The sequence below is a fragment of the Hyperoodon ampullatus genome (genome assembly GCF_949752795.1).
Source record: "Hyperoodon ampullatus genome assembly, chromosome: 4".
NCBI classification, from domain to species: Eukaryota; Metazoa; Chordata; class Mammalia; order Artiodactyla; family Ziphiidae; genus Hyperoodon; species Hyperoodon ampullatus.
In genome coordinates this window covers 122692601-122712056 of record NC_136917.1, presented here as the reverse complement: position 1 = coordinate 122712056, position 19456 = coordinate 122692601, and the positions used below count along the sequence as shown (strand labels likewise).

The 19456-nt window shown below is 40.6% G+C and overlaps 1 protein-coding gene across 2 annotated transcripts in view; it reads left to right on the top strand.

Annotated features, from left to right (window-relative positions):
• The window catches only part of MAST4 (microtubule associated serine/threonine kinase family member 4), a gene marked incomplete at its 5' end in the record, with an annotated part of 573576 nt that overhangs the window by 168270 nt on the left and 385850 nt on the right, over positions 1–19456 (top strand). For both annotated transcript variants that reach the window (XM_079703236.1, XM_079703235.1), the window contains one exon: positions 3579–3732. In XM_079703236.1, coding sequence (XP_079559362.1) covers positions 3579–3732 — 154 coding nt within the window. The remainder of the gene's footprint in view (positions 1–3578; positions 3733–19456) is intronic.

The window sequence follows — 19456 nt, the reverse complement described above, 5'->3', positions numbered from 1 at the left end:
TCTACCACGAATCAATGCTTGCCATCAGCGAATGAAGTACAGAGAATGTGTTTCAGTCCAGGATACTTTGTGGCTAGCGGCGTGCTAGGTGAGTATGTGACCAGGGAGTAGGGTCTGGCTCTCCAGGAGTCCACTGACTGCTTGGTGAGGGAAATTAGAAGTGTTCAGAGCAAGTATGACACATGCAGGCTTAGATGCCCTTGAACATGAGTGAAAGTTGTAAAGACAACCTCTGTCTTTAGTTGAATTCCTTGTAGTGTGGAGACTTTGGAAGTTTGGAAAGGTTGGAAAACATTAAACTGAAATCATTCAGAGGGCAGTGTCCAAAGTGATATGTTGACTGTCTGCCTTAAGCTCCAGGGTCTGATGAAATGTTTTTAAAAGGATCATGAGTGTTTGAATCAGGATAAAAAATGAAAAATAAATTGCAAGGCTGTAGTGGACCATTTTGAGAAGCTCTGACTAACTGTAGAAAGAAAAGTAGAGCGACTGACAACACAGCAAATTTGGAAAAATGATATATTTAGAGAGAGCGCTGTTGAGAGTGTGATTTTGATGTGAGGAAGAAAATGGGATCCTGGAACATGGCACAATGCTTATGGGTTTTTCTGCTTATATTGTGTTGGGAACATTTGCAGCCCTCACAGTTCACTGCCTCGATTTTGCCAGATTTAAAATAATACTCCTCTCTCGGGGTTGCGATTCTGATTAAAAAACTCTGGCTTATGGACTAATACCTTATGACTCTATATGTGATGAAATGGATTTTCTTTTTTATTTGCCTACACTTTCTCCTTGATTTCCTTCTCTTTCTTCTACACTTGTTTCATGTCTTTTATGGCTTTGTTGGAAATATGTAAGGAAATCACATAATTCCTCCTTAGGAATTATCTTCTTTCCTCTGCTTATTTTTTTCACCCTCTGTTAATTGGCAGTATAACAAACTTCCCCAGAGAAATTAATTATAATACAAGCTGAAAAATTTAACTTCAGGTGAAAAATAAGTAGCAGAAGTTGATGAACCTTAAACAATAAATATTTGTATTTAATGCAGCTGCCACTAGTAATTAAGAGAAAATGACTAACTGAAATGAACCCTAACTCACTTGGTTATTCTGAGGGGTTCTTGGTGCATTTATGCGAGTAGTAGCGATTATGGGGCATTTTGTTGAATGTCTATGACACATTGCCACCTTGTGGCTGCATGTTTTTCTTTCACTGTAAAAGCAAACTTTTAATATTAAGTCCACATATTTTATTTTTTCCCTAGTATTTATACTTCCCTTGATAACAGAAGATTTGAGACATCTTAGAAGAATACATTTAATACAGGGCAGGAGAATTTAAGATAGTGTCCTTGTTATTTGAAGAGGCAGGCCAAAGTATTGAGGGGTAAAAATCCACAATGTCTGCAACTAACTCTCACTGTAGGGGTGGTAGGGCAAAGAGAAAGGGGGGCGGCGGAGAGAGAGAGACAGAGAGAGAGAGAGAAGGAGTAAAAGCCATGGGCGGAAGTTAACAATTCACCACTGGTCAAGGGAACATGGTTTTTATTGTACTAATCTTACAACTTTTCTGTTGTTTCAAATTCTCTTAAAATTTCCCCAAAATATTGGCAGAAAAAAAGAAAAAAAAAACTGGGGTAAGAGCATAAAATAGAGCTAAGAAGGAGGCAAAATTAACCTCTGCATTGTGTAATGGACTGACTGCATTTGGACCCCTGGCTGGGTTCTGCGCTTTCTAGTAGCTGGTGTGTTACTGTCCAAGATGCCCTTGCTACATTTCATTGTCTGTAAGGTTTAAGGGCAAAGTGTCTAACACTAGACAGAAATTCGCTCTTGGAGGCCGTTCTAAGTAGGACACTGATGTAATGAACAGCAGCCCCAACAAATACTTCCAAGAGTACAATCTGCAATTCCTTTTCCCTGCTGATGAGGGCAGATCCTGGAGTGGATGCACCTCTAGTTTCTTGAGGACCTCTCACTGAACTACTAAGTGGCAATGAAATACAGTAAAATACTGACTGGCAATGAATTTCAGATGGTACTGATTGACAAGTGCTTGAAATCCAGCTGTTCTGTGTTACTAATGAATACAGCTGAGCTTAGGGGAGGGTTGACATCATGTAACAGCTGAGTGAGTATAGTCTATTTCATTTCAACTGGCTTGAGAGGAGTTACTCATAGGCAAGGTCAAATTTCTTTTTGTGCCATGGTTTTGAATATGCTTCATGGCATAGACAGACACATAGATGACTTCATCCCTGAATTTCTTTTTCCGGTAAATACACCCATGAGAGTCTTTTTTTTTTTTTTTTGGCGCTACGCGGGTCTCTCACTGTTGTGGCCTCTCCCGTTGTGGAGCGCAGGCTCAGCAGCCATGGCTCACGGGCCCAGCCGCTCCGCGGCATGTGGGATCCTCCCGGACCGGGGCACGAACCCGTGTCCCCTGCATCGGCAGGCGGACTCTCAACCACTGTGCCACCAGGGAAGCCCCCATGAGAGTCTTAATCTGAAAAAATTCTGACAGGTATAAGCAGATGACCTTCTTCCTACCCAGGAAAACAAAACAAATCTCAGTGAAGTATCCCTAAAAATGCCTGGCTTTGAGCAGTGTTACCCAACTCTTGTTTGTTTTTAAATTTCTATGAAGTTGGCTCTTTTCTGTGGCAGTTGGAATATCCATGAATATTTTTTGTACTTCATTTTATTCTTAATAACTATCTGGGTATATGCATGTGCACATTAATATTTTTGTCTTTAATAACTATCTAGACACATATACATGCATATATACTTACTTGAAGGAGAACATTTTAAAACATGGGGCCCTATTCAGGTATGAGAGGTTTTCTTCTGAAAGCAGGACAGATCTTGAAATAAGTGTTGTGACACAAGGGATTCTTTTGTATAAAGCTGTCTTTTGAAGTGACTTTGGTTTCTATGACTCTTGTGACAGGTTTTCTTTTAAAAAGCTATGAAGTGGTATGAGGACGTATTGATTTCCACTAAGGGCTGTGGTACTTAGAAAGTTCCCTTCCCTACATATATTTGTGAGCACCAAAAGCTTGTGAATTTTCTTTTGTGAACAACTAAAGTGATCTATGGATTCTCTGTAGAATCTAAAGAGCGATATTCTTCATTTTTTTAGGAGGATCATGGCACACAGAAAGATATATTTTACATAATGACTCTTAATACACACACATACATGTATAACTTAACCATTTCATGAAATGATTCTTTTCCTTTCTTCATTGGACTCTGATAATTTCTGTTCTGCTGGTCACCATCTACTAAGCTTGATTTCATGACCCACTAATACGCCATGACCCACTAATTCGCTTGAAAAACACTGCAGTGGAGGTTTTGCAGCAAGCCAGATGCTTTTTCAGATGGAAGACTCAACAGTGGAACCCTGAAGTCTCTAAACCAGCCAAATTCAAAACAGTGTTAGGAGAGAGCGATTTAGAGAAGGAAAAGAGGGAAGAAAGTATGCCTGGTGGGGAGGGGTGTGGTGTCTTTCATTCTGATTGAGAGCATCCCCAGGAAGTGATGCCGCTGTGCTTCTCTCTGCAGCTTGACCACATACTATCCCCTCCGCCCATGCCATTTCGGAAATGCAGCAACCCAGACGTGGCTTCTGGCCCTGGAAAGTCGCTGAAGTTTAAAAGACAGCTGAGTGAGGATGGAAGACAGCTGCGGCGGGGAAGCCTGGGGGGTGCTCTGACTGGTGAGTCGCAGGGGTGACTTGTTTAAGAGAGGGGGTTACGTTTATACAGTACAGTTGGCCCTCTGTATCCACGGGTTCCACATCCACAGATTCAACCAACTACAGATGGAAAGTATTTAAAAAAAAAAAAAATTCCAGAAAGTTCCCTAAAGCAAAAGTTGAATTTGCCATCTGCTGGCAACTATCTACACAGCATTTACGTTGTATTAGGTATTATGAGTAATCTAAAGATGACTTTTAAAGTATCCGGGAGTATATGCATAGTTGATAAACAAATACGGTGCCATTTTATATAAGGGACTTGAACATCTGTAAGAGTCCTGAAACCAATCCCTGTGGTTAGGTGGGGACAACTGTAGTGTGTCCCCAGTGACAGTGGAGTTCCCTGTGTGAAAATCAGCCCCTTAGAATGTACCTGCCCCTCCACAGACCATTTGGTACAACTTAATCCAATTCAGAGAGCCATTAAATTGAGGATTATATTAGTAAACTTTACTGAAGTATAATTTACATAAAATAAAATGTATCCATACTAAGTGTACCTGTGGATGGGTTTTAGCGAATTTACACACCAGTGTAATTACCACCAAAGTCAAGATATAACATGTTCCCTTGCCCCTTCTTTGGGCCCAGGCAACCCCAGAGCTGCTTTTCGTCACTATAGATTAGATTTATCTTAAGAATTTTATACTAATGGAATCATACATTGCATGCTTTTTTGTGTCTGGCTTCTTTTGCTCAGTATATTTTTAAGATGCATCTATGTTGTTAGGTGTATCAGTAGCGTATGTTGAACCTCATAAGAAACCGCCAAACTGTTTCCAAAATGGTACCATTTTACATTCCCACCAGCAACAGGTGAGTGAACTAATTGCTCTGCACCCTCGCCCATCTGTGGTATTGCCAGTTCTTTTTTTATTCTAGCCATTTAAATGGGTTAGTAGTCGTATCACTTTCTGTTTTTAATTTGTATTTTCTTGATGACTAAATGATGTCGAACATCTTTTCATGTGCTCATTGGACATTCATATTTCTCCTTTTGTGAAGTGCTTGTTTAAATTTTTCACCCATTTTTTCCCTTTCACCCATTTTTAAATTGTGTTGTTAAAATTTAATTAATTAAAAAATTAAAATCTAGAAAATCTACAAATAACTTTTATTGGCTTGAAAGATAGCCAAATTAGAATAACTTAAAGCATGTTTTTAAAAAAATAATTTCCCATATAAATTTTCATGTTATTAAACTTAATTTTAAATCACTAAAGGTTAGATTTCTATTTTTTCATTCTGAGAGCTTTTTCCTCTAAATATAAATATTTTAAAGAAACTTTATTGTTTTTTAACAATAAAGTTTTCTCTACATATGACAGTCTTGTCTGCCAGTTCATAAATGACCTGGAAAACAAGTTGAGTTCTTCATTTTTTTGGAGAATTATGGATTTTGACTTTTTGGAGATGAAATTTCTGGGAGCAGAAATGCTTCTGTATCATGATCAGTGCAGAGTCTAGAACATGTGACTCACTGTGGCACACTGCTGAGGTGTAAGGTGAAGCTGACTTCAGGCCAAGGGGAAAAAATTCATTAAAAAATTGCTGCACTTCATTAAAATTAGGGCGAATGTTCACACTTGAGTTTTACTGATGTTCTTTTAATGCTTGTTAGGACATTTTCCTTTGCTTTCATTTCTATAAATGCAGAATATTTGCTTTTTTAAGTAGGAGATCCTAAAGATTTAGTCTAACCCTTAGTTTTTTAGCAGGGGAGATTAAATCTTAACCGTTAAAAGGCTCACCCCTTACTTACTAATTTCACTTAGGGAATTTACTTACTTTGGTTAAACTATTTTTGACCAATAGGAGGGGGGGAGTAATGGTTGCTCCAATTTTTGCTAAATCAGTTTACTTAAAAGTTTAAAATAATGCAAAGGTATAGCTCTTGATGCAGATATATGACCAGAAACATGAAATTTGGCCTTTACCTTTAAAAAACAACAACAACAAAAAGCTGAACTTGATTCCCATTTCAAAATCTCAACAGCTCTAGCAATTCTAGCTACCTTTTGCAATTTAGCTTGATATAAAATTATTTTAGTTAATTAATTTTGGGTCACATAATTTTCAAAAATGTTTAATAGTCCTTAGGAGAGCTTTTAAAAAAATCTCTTGAACATCAGTCTGTTTTAAAAAACAGTAGCTTGAAAGTGATTTTGGAATATGAAGAAAACATTCTTAGTTGGTCTTCTACATAGCTTAGCTGAGGATTTAATGAAGTAACACATACAAAGCAGTTAGCCCAGTAATGGTGGCTATTAGTATTGGTGCATAACAAATTGAATTTAGGATATTTGCAGTTTATGGATAACTTGGTCTTGTGAACATCAATTTGAAACCCTTATCAATTGAGTTTCTGCTTTGTGTCAGGCACTGTGCTAGTATCAGGTATTAGAGCAGAGAGAAGAAAGCATCATTTCTGATCATTAAGAAACATGGTTTCCACTAGTTTTAGGCAACTGTAAATAATCACATATGATCTTCCCTTGGAATAGACCTTGTTGCTAAACTTATGTCAAACTGGTTTTGACAGTATAAGTTTGTGCCTGATAGTTTCTGTAACTTAAAGACCAGCCGCCTTCCTATTGTTTAACTTTGTTTTATTCCAAGGTTTGTTTTCCTTTAGCAGTTTTCTCCTGTTTTCTTTGAAACAAAGACTATGTGAAGGCTTAATTTATATTTTGAAAATTTTGCCACCCAATTAGCCTTTATAAGTTTCACTAAACTCTTAGGTCTTTGAGAGGAAGGTCTGTGACCTTTTCATCTATTCATCCCTAATGACAGCTGACACGAAGACTTTACTATGTGGCAGGCACAGCTTTTAGGGAATTACATTTATTTACTTATTTAATCCTTACAACATCTCTGTGCATTTATGAGGGAGGCACACTTATACCCATTTAACAGATGAGAACACTGAGGCACAGGCTGGTTGAGTAAATTGCACAAGATCACGATGCTCAGAAACAGCAGAGCCAAGATTTGAACCCAGGTGTTGTGGCTCCACAGTCTGTACTTGTGGCCACTACACTGTGCCTAGCACAGCTGGTACCCAATAGGTTTGCAATATATTCCAGCAGGATTAGTTCAAGTAATTTTTTTTTCAATTAATTGGAAAATTTGTGCTCAGTTAATATCTGGGGCTGAGTCAATCTGTATGGATCCTGGTCCATTAATTACAAAAGTAAATTAAAACTAGACAATTAAGACATATTAAAAACTTTAAAATTTACATATTCCTTAATCCAGCCATTCTGTTCCTCAGATTTCATCACAAGGAAATAGTCGTGAATATGTGTAGAGAATTAACTTTAGTTATGTTTAGAGCAGCACCACTTATAATAATTAAAATCACATATTATCTAAAATCTAGATATCTGGCAAAAGAATACTGGTGAAACATAATATGTTATACGCATAAAGTGGAAAACAATTATAAACATTAAGTCATGTTGTGAAAAAATACATTTTAACATTGAAAAACTCACAATATATTTTTAAAGTGAAATCTCATTGTTGAATGGACTCATCTTTTCATAGGACTTAATATAATTGTAATTAAATAATTAAATATTTAATGAGAGGAAGGAAAACAATTCCTGTCTACTAAAGAGTTTTTTCCGGGCTTCCCTGGTGGCGCAGTGGTTGAGAATCTGCCTGCTAATGCAGGGGACACGGGTTTGAGCCCTGGTCTGGGAGGATCCCACATGCCGCGGAGCAACTAGGCCCGTGAGCCACAACTACTGAGCCTGCGCGTCTGGAGCCTGTGCTCCGCAACGAGAGCCCGTGATAGTGAGAGGCCCGCGCACCGCGATGAAGAGTGGCCCCTGCTTGCCGCAACTAGAGAAAGCCCTCGCACAGAAACAAAGACCCAACACAACAAAAATAAATAAATTAATTAAAAAGAAAAGTACCAATGCCACTGTGGATGTGAGGATTAAATTAGTCAATGCTTTAAAAAAAAAAAAAGTTTTCTCAAACTGGGATTATGGTTGACTTGGTCCCCTTTATAATTGGGCAAGTGAAGGTTGCTACATGGCCCTTTTTATACCCTGCAATTCAATCCATGAGTTACTTTTGCCCCTGAGTTTTTTTGTGGTATTAGGTGGTGTACCAGTTGACGACAATAATGCTACATAACCACGAAATTTCACTATCAGACAACAGTACATATTCTCTTTTTTCTCCTGTGGCTGCAGGTCACCTGGGTTTTGGGTTATTTAGCCTGGGCTCTGCTGTGATTGGTTCTAGGATGCAGTCTGGGTCTAGATCTGCTCCACGTGTCTCTCCTCTTTCTTGAGCCAGAAGCTACCCAAGGTATTATGTTCTCCTGGTAAGAGACAGGAGCAAGCGTGTGCACCTCCACCTGCAGAGGCAGGTTTCAAGCCTCTGCGGGCACCATGTCTGCTAACTTTCCATTGGCCAAAGCAAGTCACATGGCCAAGCCCAGCATCAACGGGCAGAGGCATGCTCCACCCACCATGATACCTTGGCAAAGATGCAGATCTATAACACTCCCAGGGGGAAGCAAAGAATTGGCACCAATAATTCAGTCTGACATCGTTAGCTTTCGTCTCTCTTTAAAAACAGTCTTATAGAGTGAAAATATTTACATTTACTAATTTTTCAATTAAGAAAGTAATATGGGGCTTCCCTGGTGGCGCAGTGGTTGAGAGTCTGCCTGCCGATGCAGGGGACACGGGTTCGTGCCCCGGTCCGGGAAGATCCCACATGCCGCGGAGCGGCTAGGCCCGTGAGCCATGGCCGCTGAGCCTGCGCGTCCGGAGCCTGTGCTCTGCAACGGGAGAGGCCACAACAATGAGAGGCCCGCGTACCGCCAAAAAAAAAAAAAAAAGAAGAAAGTGGTATGTGTTCAATGTGGACAGTTTAGAAAATCCAGAGCACCATAAAGGAAAAAGCCATAAGCCCATAATTCTACCATGCAGAAACCCTTGATGGAACTTTTGACATTCTCTTCCTCAACTAAAATTTTGAATGACTAAGAGTATTAGATCAGAGGAACAAACAACCAGTACCTTTTACGCAGGGCTGGCATTTAAACAACAGACCTAGTGTTCACCATGCCTATTCCTGCCTGGATTTTTTTTTTTTTTTCTTTTTTGAAGCTGATGTTTTATATCTTCATGGCCCGCAGTTTGCTAAATAGACACCCAGAAGCATCGTGTAAACATTGACTGAGCTTTGGAGCCCCCTGATGAGAAATAGAAGCATTATTCAAATCATAGGGATTCTTAAATCTGGGCCTGACTAAGTGGTAATGTGCCTGACAGTTCACAGCAAGGAAGCTGCAGAATGAAGCGCAGAACCTCAGGATCTTGACTCCTGGCTTCTTGATATGCAAATGATTGCCCTCGGAGATATGGGGATGTATGTATACGTACAGCTGATTCACTTTGCTGTAAAGCAGAAACTAACACACCATTGTAAAGCAATTATACTCCAATAAAGATGTTAAAAAAAAGATTGCCCTGAATCCTACTCCTGCATTCCACAGCTGTGATGTTTGTGTGTTGTAGTCCTAACACGCAGAAAATGAAGGAAGACTTCTTTTTCTTATGCAGAGAATTGTGTCTTTCAAAACATATTTGGGTTGTTTGGAATGTAAAACAAAGAGGAATCTTTGTATGTGTGTCACTTGCACACAATAATAGGAAATCAACTTTCTAGACAGTGTAAATTAGAACTTCTAAAACCATTAGCGTCGTTGTATTCTATCTGGGGGAAAATCTTGAGAGATTTTTCCTACTTGTTGGGGATAACATCTGAAAATTTAAAAAAAGCACATTTCAGAATGAATTTTACTTCAAGAGGGAAAGGGAAAACAAACCACACATTGCCAGAAAACATTCTTTTCTTTAAAATTAACTTGAAGGCTATTCTGTTTAAGTGCTGTGTAGGGTTTAATGGGTTTCTCATCCTAAAGGCCTCCTTAGCTTAGTGGGCAAGTCTGACAGAATTTAGATGAAAGCAAATTTACATGAAACATAACTATGTTATAGATAGCCTTGGTATTCAGTAAATATTGCACCTGAATACTCTTGTATATGCTCTGGATTTCTTCATGTTTGTAATACCATCAAAAGAATGCCTATGTAAAGATGGTGTGTATTAGGATGATACCACGTGCTAGAGCAAGCAAACCAAAAAATTTCTGGGGCTTAACACAGTTGTCACATATTTCTAGCTCATGTAAGTGTTTTGGGTTATCAGGCAGCTCTCTCCCTCCTGGTGAGTTAGGGACCCGCATTCCTTCCACCTTCTGCTCTGGCTCTTCTTTATGGCCTCCACACTCTGCTTCCAGCTGGTAGAAGTGGAAAGAGAAGAAAAACTTTTCTGACTTCCTAAAAGTCCCATCCTGGAAGAGACACACTTTATTTCCATTCGCATTTGTTTGGCAAGATCCTCTCACATGGTCAGAGCCAAATTCAAGGCTGGTGCTACTGTTGGGGGAGGGCTAGGAAGTATGGTCCCTGCTGGACTGTGGCCTCTGAGTCCAGCTACACAAGAGGCAAGGGAAACATGGCATTTACAAAATCAGAGAAGACTGAGAAATAGGTTTTAATATGGTTTATTAAATAGGTTTTAATAGATTTATTAATTTCTTTAATAAAGAAATTGGGTGTGATTAGTTTTCAGTATGTTAGGTCTGAAATGCCTGTGGGGCACGTTAAGTCAGTATGTCTAGGTAGGACTGTGCAGTAACAGAAGCAAGAGTCATATTTTGAGAAGGAAAGGATGGGCTTCATCTAAGAGAATAAGATGAGGACAAGAAGTTGTCATTGGATTCAACAGTGTAAGTCACTGGAAACCTTGAGGAGGAGGGTGCTGAAGTGTGGATGGCAGCTAGAGTGAACTGGCTTAGGAGCAAACAGTAATGAAGGACTTCAAGGTAGCTGATGTGTTGATGAGAGTGTAGATAGCTCTTTTGAGAAGTTGTACAGTTATAAGAGACTAGAGGAAACGAGTGTGAGCTGGAAGGGCATGAGGGGTCAGAGGGGACCATTGTAATGTGGGAACCAGGCAAGCATGTTTGTAAGGTGTTGAGGATGGTTCAGAAGAAAGAGATGATAACCAGAGAAGTCAAGTGCTGTGGAAGCAGCTGGCAGGGTATCCGGAGCACATGTCAAATGGTTGGCCTCTGTAGGGAGAGAGGTACTTCCTTCATTGTAACAGGAGGAAGGAGGAGAAAATGGATGCAAAAGCAGGTAGTTTAGGGCTTCCCTGGTGGCGCAGTGGTTGAGAGTCTGCCTGCTGATGCAAGGGACGCGGGTTCGTGCCCCGGTCCGGGAAGATCCCACATGCTGCGGAGCGGCTTGGCCCGTGAGCCGTGGCCGCTGAGACTGTGCGTCCAGAGCCTGTGCTCCGCAATGGGAGAGGCCACAACAGTGAGAGGCCCGAATACCGCAAAAAAAATAAAAATAAAAAAAAATAAAAAAAATAAAAATAAAAAGGAACAAACTACCAATTGTCTACTGAAAAAAAAAAGCACAACCTAAAAGTTGAGAACTATGTTTTATTCGGTGGACTTGCTGAGGAGTTAAACCTGGGAGACAGCCTGTCAGATCTGAGGAACTGCTGCAAAGAGGTAAGGAAGAAGCCAGGATATTTAACAGTTTTCGGAAACAACAACAACAAAAACAGGTAGTAGGGACATCCAAAGATTACTGTTAGTTAAAGAAAAACACACATCTCAAGTTAATGAATTTAACGCTTTTCTTTTCAGTGTATGGGAAGGTGCAAGAGTCTGGACTCTGAAATCATTCCTTTGATATGTACCTTCACTATCTAGGGCCAGAATCCTGCTTTTCTCCACCCTGAATTCCCTCAGGGTACACAGTTGGGAGGCAGCTGCAGTGGCTGCTGGCTTGATGGCTGCACCATCCTTTGTTTACTGATATGGCAGGTGATGCACGTGACAACCTGGGTGAATCTCCAAAGAATTAGGCTGAGTTAAAAAACAAAAACAAAACAAAAAAAACCCCAAGAGGTTACATGTTGTATAATTCCATTTCTATATCATATTCTTGAAATGACAAAATTATAGAAGTAGAGAACTGATTAGTGGTTGTCAGGACTTAAGGAGGAAGACATGGGAAGGAAGTAGGTGTGGCTATGAGCGGGCAACATGAGGGATTCTGCAGTGGTGGAAATGTTCTATATCTTGACTGTAGCAATGTCATTATCGGGGTTGTGATTGTACACCATAGTTTTGTAAGATGTTACCATTGAGGGACCCTGGGTAAAGGATACCTGGAGCTCTCTGCATTATTTCTTAAAACTGCATGCGAACCCACAGTTACTTCAAAATAAGTTTAATTTTAAAATATTCCCTTTCCAGATCAGTGATTTTAATAAATTTTCTTTTCATAAAAAAGCAGGTAGTTTAATTGATTTAGTGGCTTCACTTCTCTGCATTATGAGCTATCTGTGTGTGCTTTGGGAGGGTTCTATGGGAATTGACTAGAGAAGGAAGTCTGAAATGTTCTTAGAGAATAGGAGGGCAGACTATAAATGTAGTAGGGTTTCTTGGAAGCACTGACAGCCCATTCAAGGTCTGTGATCATGAATTGAAAGTGAAGTCAGTGTACATGTTTGAGGGAAATATTAAGACACCAGGGAAATTTGTGAACTGGGAACATCAGTTCCACAGAATATAGCAGAGGGACCTGGTCCAGGGTCACTCAGGAGAGCCATGGGGAGGGTGGAGCTGAGCTGTGTAAGAGTCAGGGGGTTTTGGTGCCCAGTGTGGGTTTCTCCAGGGGTAGAGCCAAAGCCCGTGGGAGCCTGGAAGTGTGGTGGGACTGTGGACTGAGCAGTGGGTGGACTGTTCGACTTAACCAGCCCATGAAGGATGACCGATATGTTCATATTTTGAAATCTGGCAAGTTTTAAAACTTTTAAAGGGTAAAGGTCTTTACAATTGTTGTAAAGACAATGATGCTCTCAGTTTGGATTCTTGGCTTTTGGCCAACAGGAAAAAGAACCTAGATAATTCACACTTAGGATTTTACTGGCTTAGAAACATCTGGCTTCTATTTGTTTTACTATTTCTCAATACTTACAAATTTTCTACGCTGAGAGCATATAACTGGGGGCAGAAATTCTTTTACGTGGCTTTAGTGTTCTGTTTTAGAACTTGTAACATTGTGTACTTCCTCCACAGTGGTTTATGAGTCTGGAGAGTGTCTCTACCTATTTTTTCTGAGTCACCAAGCGATCAAGAGGCAAATCCATTAGCATCTTCTTTCTGGTGAGGGTGCATGATTTTAATTAGCCTTTAAAACCACTTGCTGTCTTCTCTGTTCCTATGTCAGCTTAAGTCTGGATATTTTGTTTGCTATCTAGGTGTTCTAATTAGAAGATGGCAATGTAGATGTATTTTGTGTTTGTAGTATCTCCTTGTCAGGGTAGGAAGATCTCCTGAGACTCCACCTTAATGGAGCATGCAGCTGCTAGCCAGCTTCTTTGGCAGACGCTGCCTCCCAGTGGCTGTCTGTCCAGGGGGCCCTCTGCTGTAGCTCATCGCCCATGCAGATGGCTTACCCATGAGTCATTGCTCCCACTGACGGGGGGAGCATCACTTGGTGGTTCCCAGGCCCCTGGTCACCTGCTGCTTGGGAATTGCCAAGTGGCCACCTTGTTCAGAGCCGGGCTGCAGAGTCCTGTTTGAAGCTCAAATTTCTCCTTCAGACATTTGGCACCGATGAAAGCATCCCAGGAGGTGATGTCAGGCATGAGAGGGGAATCAAGGAAAGAGTCTAAATGAAGACATGAGGACTCGAATGTGCTGCTCTTATACTGAGAGTCAGATGAGAGACTGGGCTTTTTGCTTTGATGTGTGCATGAGCTCCAGAGAGTTGCTGGGAGCCATGCCACATCAGCGAGGCCGGCTCTTCAGAAATCTGTTTTTCAGTTCTGTACCAGATAGAATTTGAAGTATTTAAAATTAGTCCTGAGTGTTCATTAAGAAGATGTTGTTGCTGGAAGACCTGATTTAAGTTTCTTGAAGCGCCTTCTGCGAGGCAAAAGGTAACTTGGGCCTTAAATCATTGTGATACAGAATTTCAAGATGGCTAGGGTAGGAACATCAGTTGCATACTGAGATACAGCTAAACCATTATCACCTGCAAAATAAGTTGGCCTTCTTGACCTTAGGCTGGGTATGTTGGATGTGATCAAACCCAGTGACTGAAATTCTTCCAAGTACCCCAAAGAAGAGAGTGTCTAGTGGTCATTTAAAGTTTTTGCTGGCATTATTTTAAAGGTTGTATGTGTCCAAATATATAAGGAAGTTCTCTATACTGATTAGGCTAAAGAAGAAACTTAATAGAAACAAACCAAAGATTTATGAATATTAGGATCCCCAAAACAGTTTTTCTCTCTCCCAGTTTTCTCTCTCTGTTTCTCTTTCTCTCTGTCTCTCCCCCTTATTTCTTGTGTTCTAGGGTGATTCTATAAATAATGGACTTCTGTTATTCCTGATTGAAAAAAATGAGTTTTGAATCCATATCTCAAAAATTTGTTTGTTCTTAAAATTTTATTTAGAATAGAAAACTGATTTTAGGTTTTTTTTAAAAGCATTTTATCAAGGGGTTAAATTTTTTTAAGGAGTGTAATCATTTTCCTTCTTTTCTCCCCAGTTTTTTCCTAGTACTTCCCTGAAGATCTGTTTAATGCTGATAGGATAGACCGAGGCCTGGGTATGGCAGGACATGGTTTTCCTCTCCTTCATGCGTTGTGTACTTGTAGGTTCTGAAAAGCATGCTGATTCCAAGCTTGTCTTCTCAGTTTTGTATATGTATTGTCTTTAAGAGATGATGTGGTTTTAGATCCCTGTGACTCTTCAGCATAAAGCCACGAAAGTTGAATTGATTGTATTACAGTTAAGAATATGAAACATGAATTTAAATAATTGGAAATTAGTATCAACTGTTTATTAAATCCCACCTATAGCGCTCTTTGAGTTATTGGGGAAGGGGAGGTGAGGTCGGGGAAGGCAAGGTGGGTGCTGCCATTTCCTGCCACGCTGGAACCCATGTAGGAAGTTGGACATAGGTAGCCAGCTCTCGTGGTGACATTTTCTTATATACAATCCAACTGCAGTGCAGCTGCACAGAGGTCCATGTGGGTGCTAACTGCGCATGTACTGGAATCAGTACATTGGACCACACATAAGTCCTCCGGAAAACAGTGATTGGGGGGGATGCAGATCCGAAGGAGAATGGAATACCTAAGTCACACTGAATGAGGTTTAAAGATGGGAAAGCAAGTGACTTGTCTGGGTGGGGATAGCGTCGCGACAACTCCTGTACTGATTTTTCGAGGTGTAATGAGGAGGGCCTGAAGTGGGGATCTGAGGCCCAGATTCTTGTCCCAAGTCAACCGCTAAGTAGCTATGCCTTCATTTCTGGTTCTCAGTTTCCTCATTTGTAAAATGAGTGCATTGGACCAGATACTCTCAAGGTCCCTTTGACCTTGCATAGTGAATACTTTTAGCTACCAAGATGAGGGATGGGGGAGTCTTTGCAGAGGCTGGTTTTCCTTCCTTTTTTCCCCTTACACTTACATCCTTTCTTCACTGTTGAGCAAGGAAGCCACCTTCTCCCCTGGAGGAGTCTGGCAGTGATGTCCTGTCCTCTGAAACTGAGCACACCAGGCCATCCATCTCTTGTTTAAAACTCATTTTCAGGGCTTCCCTGGCAGCACGGTGGTTGAGAGTCTGTCTGCCAATGCAGGGTACATGGGTTCGAGCCCTGGTCTGGGAGGATCCCACATGCCATGGAGCAGCTGAGCCCGTGTGCCACAACTGCTGAGGCCCGTGTGCCACAACTGCTGAGGCCCGTGTGCCTGGAGCCCATGCTCCACTACAAGAGAGGCCACCGCAATGAGAAGCCCGAGCACCACAACGAAGACAACAGCAACTAGAGAAAAGTCCACACGCAGCAATGAGGACCCAACGCAGCCAAAAATAAATAAAAAATTTTAAAGAAAAGCATACATTAAAAAAAAAAAAACCTCATTTTCAGGGGCTAATCAAAGATCAGGAATGTAGACTTTTTTTTTTTAACTTCCTGGATGGAAACTGAAAATGAAGCTGACTTTCTGTCATCTCCGCAGGAAAAAAGAGTAGGCAAGGAAATGCAAATGCCACCAACCGGGATGTTTAAAGATTGGTAAAAATTAGTGTTTCTGATGTATTAATGACTCTGGTGGCGGTAGCCTGCATTTGTCATTGTCATGTTCCATTGTCATTCAAGTACTTAATCAATGCATATTGTCGGGGCTAAATTTATTTTCTTGTGTCTGCCTAGCCAGATCATTTCTCTGTTTTTTGACAGTACTGTCTCAGTCCCCTGCGTCCCAACAGGGCCTGAAGGGAGAGCTGAAAGTAAGTCCCTTCCTTGCTTTTTTTTTTTTTTTTTTTTTTTTGCGGTACGCGGGCCTCTCACTGTTGTGGCCTCTCCCGTTGCGGAGCACAGGCTCCGGACATGCAGGCTCAGCGGCCACGGCTCACGGGCCCAGCCTCTACGGGGCATGTGGGATCTTCCCAGACCGGGACACGAACCTGTGTCCCCTGCATCGGCAGGCGGACTCTCAACCACTGCGCCACCAGGGAAGCCCCCCACTCCTTGCTTTTTAACTCCTTGTTGACTTGATCCCTGGTGGGTAAAACCTTTGAAAAGAGAGAATGGTACCATTTAAATATCTGTTTCCCTTTTTCTGAATAAGAATACAGGTGGAGTCATAACCACTGTGTAAATTATTAACACTGCACCAAGTTAGACTTGAGTAAGAATTTTGCTTAAGGTACCTTAGTTCCCAGTTTCCAAGTCCCTGTAAAGGAGAGGCATGTATGTATGTAAAGTGTATACATGGACTTTGATTATGTGTTCACATGTATGCGTGCACACACAGCATTGCACCCTCAGTTTTTATTTAGTGTTCCATAATGTAGGAGGTGCCTGCAGTTTTGCCCTAAATTACTCTGGACGACAGTGAGAATTATGTATGTTATTGCCCTTTTATTAAAACCTCCGAAACAAATGTCTCTGAGCTCAAAATGAGGAAAAAGAGGTTGTGTGGTCTGACAAATTTGAATTCTTTCTTTTATTAAGTAATGAGAGCTGGGTATCCCACTGTGTTTCTGTCTTTGCTTTGTTTGCTAGGAGTCTCAGTGCAAAGCATTTTTGTTGTTGTTTTGTTTCTACTCCATTTTACTAGCTTTTGGCTGCACTGGTATATATAAATAATATAAAAATGGTGGTAGGTGATACATGCACAAACCCAGAGCAATGAGACCCCCATGTTCGGTGTACAAAACAACGAGATGAAGCTCATGATCCATCTCAAACCCCTTCACATCACTTCCACAGCTATACTTTCACTCTCTCCTTCCTGCTACCATCTTACATTGTCCTCTTCCAGGATGGATCACTTTTAACTTCCTATTATTTGTGGACCTATCATCCCTTTTACTACTTTATAAATTTCTTGAGGACCTTTTCCTTGAACCCTCAAAGCAAAGCCTCCTGCATTGCCAATCCTAAGTGCTCAGTGAATTGGGTCGCCAGATAAAATACATGACACTTAGTTAAATGTTAATTTCAGAGAGACTGGTAATAATATTTTTAGCATTGACGTGTACAATGTAATATTTGTGGTATACATAATCCTGTTTATTTGCATTCCAGTTTACTTAGGCATCCTGTAGTTCTGTGAAAACTGGCAACTCTATCAATAACTACAGGAAGGGTTCTGTACTGAGGCTTTATCAGACATGTTGTCTCATAAATACATGCATGGCATGAGGGGCAAGATGCTAGGGGTCTTACACACAGACATTAGTACACTATCCTTTCTCATGCTCCCCGCCCTCCACCCCTTTACCTGCAGTCACCTTGGAGACAGGACCAGCTTTGTGGACAACTATAAGCAGATATGACGTATGATACTCTTTGGTGTGTGTAAGTCTGTGTTACAGTGCTCTCGGTGGATTCAAATAGTAGGAGATTAAATGCATTTAATGAATGGCTAGAAGAAAATGATCAGGCTCTCAATCTTGAGAGATGACTATTTGGAGGATGATTCGAACAACCCAATAGCTACCTGCCCCCTACCTGAGTGCCAGAGCACACTGATTTCCTCATAAGCATGATTGAATTCCCTAAAAAGGAATGTTAAGTAGCCTAGTGATACTGTTACTTTAAGATATGAGGCACTGATCTTGGAGTTCAAGGCTACTTAATGTCATCTGAACTTTCAGAATTCAGGGGCTACATAAGAGACCAGAAATGGAAAGGTTGAATTCCACCCCTACACTGGTCATTAATTTCCAAGCAGTGCTTGAGGCAATCATGATGCTAATCTTGGCTTAAAATTTTCTCTTCTTAAAAACAAGGGCAATGTTATGTTTTGCAAGGCATTTAGTGATTTGTTAGAACTTAATTCAAGGCACAGGGTTATAGTTTGGATAACAGTGGTTCCTAGATCCTGTTGCTTTTAAACCAGGTAGAGTGGACGTTAACTTTCCTAGTAAGGATTATACAGTCCTTGATTGAGATCTCCCACCCCGGAAATAGGGCATTTTAATAGATTGCCATTTGGAGGTGCTGGAGGAGATCTACTATGCAGTCTTTTGGGGAAAAATAATTGTATAGTTTTGTTCTAGATTTCCTGTTTATTCATTAATCAGTATCAACAAAGATTTCTTAAGACAAAAATAATATGTTCTTTAGGGGGCACACATAGACATTATGGAAGAAGAATTTGGAATCTGTTTGGAACAAAAGCTTACATGAAACTAGGAACTATTCCAAAGAAATATATATGGAAATATACCATTAAGTGAATTAGATTGTACATAGATGTTTCCTTGTAATAAAGCTAGAGAACTTGTTAGGAAGTTTGGACTTGTCTGAAAATTTCTGCTTCGACTGTCATATGGAGTCTATTTTATGCCCCTGTGGCTGCCTTTATTCTTTTTGTTTCTCTTGGAAAGCTCCTGATCCCCAATTCTTCCTTGGCCTCTGTCCTAACTGTTTAGATGTAGGGCAGTTGTCAGAAATGTTTAGCATCGCAGGATGCCAATGACATTTGGGTGTGTCAATCAAAGCGTCTTAGTGGGCAAAAGAATGTTACTGAGTAGGATTCATAATTTCTTCAAAAAGTAAGATACTAAGTACAAATTGTCCTCACATGTACTCAGGTTAAACAGTTGGCCTTGGATATACACAGTGTTTTGTGGCAGTGTCAGACTCTTTTGGAGATGGGTTTTAGAAGAGAAAATCCAGGAGAAAAGCCAGGAGAAGTGATACCATGTTCTTGTATCAAGTTTAAGGCCGCTGAGCCTTTTTTCACTATTGCTATGGTTACAAAACAAACAACTGAACCACATTTGAACATTCTAGGCAATGGGGAACTAAACAAAAATGAAAAAATCCGAACCCTGGAAGAAATATAGATGAGAGACAGAGTGGAGAGTTAATATGCACAGGCATAAGTACGTGATCCTGTAAACTGTCAGTAGCTTCTGTGTGCGGGCTGTGATGTGGGGCTACGAAGACAGATGAGATACGGTCCCAGCTGACACTGAGTTTGCAATGTAGGAAAGCATATTATGTACAGAAATAGATGGCACCCTATACACAGGCAG